This window comes from Anarrhichthys ocellatus, unplaced genomic scaffold (assembly GCF_004355925.1).
Source record: "Anarrhichthys ocellatus isolate YVR2014 unplaced genomic scaffold, GSC_Weel_1.0 scaffold203, whole genome shotgun sequence".
Taxonomy (NCBI): domain Eukaryota; kingdom Metazoa; phylum Chordata; class Actinopteri; order Perciformes; family Anarhichadidae; genus Anarrhichthys; species Anarrhichthys ocellatus.
Window position 1 is genome coordinate 147519 of NW_022280233.1, and position 5706 is coordinate 153224.

A 5706-nucleotide genomic window follows, 5' to 3' on the forward strand; every position below is an offset into this window, starting at 1 on the left:
GTGTGTGTGTGTGTGTGTGTGTGTGTGTGTGTGTGTGTGTGTGTGTGAAGTGCTTCCCAAGCTGGTCACAAGATTTCACATATAAACGTACATTTTACATACAATATAATGTTTTACGTAAAGATGCTAACATTTCTGTTTACCTGTCTGTCTGTCTCTCTCTCGCTCTCTGTGTGTCTCTTTCCCTGTCTCTCTGTCTGTCTGTCTGTCTCCTGTCCAGCAGCCACTCCCTGTATTAAAGCCATTAGTCCCAGTGAGGGCTGGACGACAGGCGGAGCGACCGTCATTCTGATAGGAGACAACTTCTTTGACGGCCTACAGGTCGTCTTCGGCACCATGCTGGTGTGGAGCGAGGTAACACACACTCACTCACTCACTCACTCACTCACTCACACTCACTCATTCACACACACACCTGATCCATAACCAAAAATCAATAATGACAACATCCTTTAGCTAATATATGAAGGTCCTGATTCAGATTCAACTTTATTGTCATTGCACAAGTATTGTGCAAGTACTAGTACAACAAAATGCAGTTGACATATGACATTACTCCTGATTCTAAAGTCTCCCTGTGTCTCACTCCCTCTGTGTCTCACTGTCTCTGTGTCTTACTCTCTCTGTCTGTCTGTCTCTCTCTGTCTCACTCTCTCTGTCTCACTCTCTCTGTCTCACTCTCTCTGTGTCTCCTTCCAGCTGATCACCCCTCATGCTATCCGGGTGCAGACTCCTCCCCGTCACATCCCCGGTGTTGTCGAGGTAACGCTGTCCTACAAGTCCAAACAGTTCTGTAAAGGAGCACCTGGACGATTCGTTTACACAGGTAACACACTAACGATTAGTTTACACAGGTAACACACTAACGATTAGTTTACACAGGTAACACACTAACGATGCATTACACAGGTAACATATATACATAACCTATCTCCAAGCCATGGTCAAGCCCTACACCCCCGCCCGACCACTTCGCTCTGCTGCCTCGAGGCGATCGGTTGCCCCGTCGCTCAGAGGTCCCTGCGGCCGATCGACCCGGTCGCGGCTATTTTCTGTCCTGGCCCCACAGTGGTGGAATGAACTCCCCACTGACGTCAGGACAGCAGAGTCGCTGCCCATCTTTCATCAGGCTGAAGACTCACCTCTTCAAGAAGGCCTACCCTGAGCCTTCCACTCACCACTTATTGTATTCATACTAGTTTGTTTCTGTACTTCTGCTCTGGTTTATGCTCTTAGATGCTTGTTAGATGCTTCTGGTGACTAGTAGTTCTCTTGAATACCGATGTTGAATACACTTATTATAAGTTGCTTTGGATAAAAGCGACTGCTAAATGACTGTAATGTAATGTAATGTAAATGTAACACACTGTAACAAATGTGACAACGATTAATTTACACACACATATGTGTATATATATTTATATACGAATTTATCCTTGAAAGACGCAGTGAAGATTAGTTCAGGTTTGATCCATAAAGAATGTTAAGAGGACAGACAGACTGCAGGTTAAACAGACACACAGGTGATAACAATCAACAACACAAGGTCACACACACACACACACACACAGCAAGCTGTAGATAAGACAGACATCTGGAGAGCTAACACACTCATATAACTGCTGCTTGTTACGCCCTGTGGGCCTTCAAGGACTGAACACACACACACACACCACACACACACACTGTTTGCTGGAAAGGAGAGTCAGTCTAAAGCTTGTTAAACGCAGCTGAACCAAGACAGGATTATGATTCATGCCCTTTACACACACACACACACACTAAAACACACTCACACACTAAAACACACTCACACACACTCACACACACACTCACATGCTCGCCGTGCTCTGCTGCGTTCACTGACGCTCACATTTATCATCTCCCGACCACTTTAAGCTGTAAATGATATTGGAGGAGGGCTGAAGAGGAAACTGTGTCTAACCAATCAGAAACCAGAGAGACTCCAACTGCTCCAATAATGGTTGTGATTTTAGTTTGTTGATAAGCAACGGGACCCTAACAATGGTCTACATGTCAGTCATCATTTCATTTACTCAGTCAGTGTTTGTGTTGTTTTAACTACTGAACTAAAGTTAGGACCAATAGAACATTTTAAAGGACCACTGTAACCTCCTGAAGGTCTTTAGAGCCTCCTTTAGGATCTTTGGAACATTTTAAAGGACCGGTATAACCTCCTGAAGGGCTTTCAGAACCTCCTATCACTATCATATTAATATGTTGTAAAAGGTTCGAAGTCACAAACATCTTTGTTCCAGTTTCTCGTTGGAGACCAAGTGTCTGATGTCTCAGAGTGAGATGATTTTCATATTTTTATTTCAATAGTTTAACAACGTCTGATCAGTTTCTTTCTTCCCCGTTCTCTTCCTCAGCTCTCAATGAGCCCACCATAGATTATGGCTTTCAGAGGTTACAGAAGGTCATTCCTCGTCACCCCGGAGACCCAGAGAGACTGCCCAAGGTACCACACACACATACACACAAAACAATTGTTTTATACAAACACAGACAGAATAACTGATTATTGTTGGTGTTTTTCATCAGTCTGTGTTCTGGTTGGCTGCCTAGAGTCCTGATAACAATCAGCTGCATCTACTGTGTGTGTGTGTGTGTGTGTGTGTGTGTGTGTGTGTGTGTGTGTGTCAGTCTTTAACACACACATTGTGTATCTTTAACAAACACACACTATGGCAGTTCGGAACTTTTACAGTTCTGGACAGAAACGGAAGAATTGTTCTGCGTGATCAGATGTAAGGTTTTGTTTCTGTCAATGAAGAGAAACCTTAATGCTGCAACAAAGATATTTTAGAGCAGTGGTTCCCAACCTATGGTCCGGGGCCTGATAATGGTCATTAGTTAAATATGAAGGTCTATGAGACAATCAGAGGAAGAAACCTAGTTTTTTCATGGTTGTCAAATTGTCTTACATCTTCAAGCACCTAAAACAATCTCAATAACATAATATGAACATGAAAATATATATATATAATATATATATATATATATACATAACTATTTCTGTCACTTTTCATGTGAATACACAATGAGCGTCTTCAGGAGTGAACACGAGTATTCTTGGTCTTTAGGAGGATGAGGACATTCAGGACACTTTGTCTTCAGAAGAGGACTCGTTGTATGTGAAGCTTACAGCTTATGATAAGCTGTAAGCTTCACATACTTCTGTCCATGAGGTGGATCTTATTTCACCAGAGTGCAGAAGAAGTGAACTGGTTGGTGACAGTAACACACATGTCATGATGTATTTCAGTATTTGTGCTGAATACATTCCTGGAGGATCTCTGCAGCTCTGCTCTGATGAGGGCTGACATGCTGTTAGCTCCGTAATGAAAACCACATCCCACTATGTCTTTAATAATTCATCCAGAATGGTTTTATTCTATTACCCACGCTGCCTTGTGCTCAGTGTGCTGCAGAGCGACTGTCTCTAATAACGGGAAGTGATCCTGATGTCTGAACGAGGTTTATTGATTCAGAAAGGACTCTGTCTTCATGTAGACCGGGATCTACGCTACAATCCAGGTTGTGGAGACATCAGATGTAATGGTCATCTGATTCTGGTTTCAGATGTTCAGCAATTAGTTCACAAAAAGGACCATGAATACCAGGAGTCTACTAGTCCATATATAGTGGATGAGCCTCATCTGTTACATGTGGGTCAACTAAAAGTACAACCAGGTAGAGAACAAGCTAACTTTGGTGTTAGCTAGCAGGTCCCAGACCAGCTGAGCTCTAAGTCTAAGTTCCTGCTGGAGGTGCTGCTTGGAAGGCTTGCCCTGGACTCACAATGTGATTGGTTTAAATTGCTGTCAGTCATCCTGACAGTAGCCTGTGATTGGCCGGGCTGCAGAGAGGACCACTCTGGGTCGTTGCTCATATCGCAGGACCTGAGAAACCTGGTTCAGCTTTCTATATGAATGGGTCTGATGGTTTATTATTGACTCTGGTTGTGAACAGACAAAGGTCCAGTTCCTTCAGAGGAAACTGGAAATGTTCAGAGTTATAATATATAGTATATATACATATATATATATATTTATATATAATATGTTCCTTCTGCTGATGAAGACCTTTTCTACACCAATGACCAAGCACAGACCTTCGCTGTGACATCACGCAGCAGACAACCCTGTTTTAAAGTTGTTTCTATGTAAATGGACCAAAACAACATTCATTACTGTTAGCTAACGACACACACACACACACACACACACACACACACACACACACACACACACACACACACAGAGTGAAAAGCATTAAGTTCAACAAACACTCACACATACAGAGATGATTGAATAAAAGGTAAACCCGTGTGTTTGCATAGTGTGTGTGTGTGTGTGTGTGTGTGTGTGTGTGTTTGCATAGTGTGTGTGTGTGTGTGTGTGTGTGTGTGTGTGTGTGTGTGTGTGTGTAAAGCCCATTGGCAAACAGAGAGGTTGAAACAGTCAAATCAGGTAATCAGCGAGTGCAGCCATGTGGCAAGAAAGGAGATTGGCACACACACACACACACGATTATGTGTCTGTTATCAGATTCATAAAAACAAATAACTTATTTCTGTTTTTGCAGTTTTAGTCGTTATGTTGGCCTCTAGAACAAAAGTCAGTCTCAGTTTCTCTTCTAATAGAAATATTATATAGCAGCATGAATAATAAACGAGTCCAAACATAAATGGTTAAAGTCAGAGTCGTTCATGAAGCCGTTTGTGGTCGGCTTCTCTTCCATGCTCAAAGCATTTGATTGGTTGGTGAGTTTCTCCACCTGTCCAGGTGATGTCACCATCATTGAGAATGAAAACTGGCTGCATGTTGTTGGTGTGTTGCTTCATGTGCTCATCAACAATCAAGTCTTTATTTGAGCACATCAAAGCTCCCTCCGACAACAATAAGTATGAAAGAAAACCACAGAGACATCAAACATCCAAATATTGTAGATTGATGAATAACTTACTGTACAATATGTATCAATAATAAGTCAAAACAAAACAGTACTCACCAACTATTGACACAATAATTAAAACAAATATTGATCAAAACAATGTATAATACTTAAAGAAGAATGAGAAAATAATCTTTAATATTTATCAATAATGAGCAAAATACTATAAATTACTTTGCAGTACAATCATGTGAAATTCACTTAATAATTCTTGCAAAAATCTAAACAAAAATCAACTTAATAAATAAAATAATGAGTTCCTCCAACATTCACCTGTGATCCTCTGCTGCTGATGATTCAGACGGATCATTTGTTTCACTTGTGTTCTTATAATTATAATAATACAAATAATTGTAATAATAATTATTATTATTATTATACAATTGTCATAATAATTATTACCTCTATTGTTATTATTCACGATTTTGTGTTATTAAGGTTATTTTTTCACTGCTGAGGTTTAAAGATGGAATGTGTGTGTGTGTGTGTGTGTGTGTGTGTGTGTGTGTGTGTGTCGTGGCTTAACAGAATAATTGGTTTCTCTCAGCGATGACATCCCAACCTCCAGCTCTATCGCTGTGGTAACCTTGTTAATGTGTGTGTGTGTGAGTGTGAGAGGTGCTTGTCATCGCGCTGCGTAACAATGAAACACTTGTAATAATAATAAGGCTTTCATTTGTCACTGTAAACACTGTGTGTGTGTGTGTGTGTGTGTGTGTGTGTGTG

At 41.0% G+C, this 5706-nt stretch overlaps 1 protein-coding gene across 4 annotated transcripts in view; it reads left to right on the forward strand.

The window, feature by feature from the left end:
* Positions 1-5706, forward strand: part of LOC116400776 (transcription factor COE3-like) — a 36675-nt gene that overhangs the window by 24201 nt on the left and 6768 nt on the right. For 2 of the 4 annotated variants that reach the window (XM_031878805.1, XM_031878807.1), the window contains exons 9-11: positions 221-354; positions 700-826; positions 2394-2482. In XM_031878805.1, coding sequence (XP_031734665.1) covers positions 221-354; positions 700-826; positions 2394-2482 — 350 coding nt within the window. The remainder of the gene's footprint in view (positions 1-220; positions 355-699; positions 827-2393; positions 2483-5706) is intronic. The other 2 variants (XM_031878806.1, XM_031878808.1) reach the window with 1 other exon arrangement.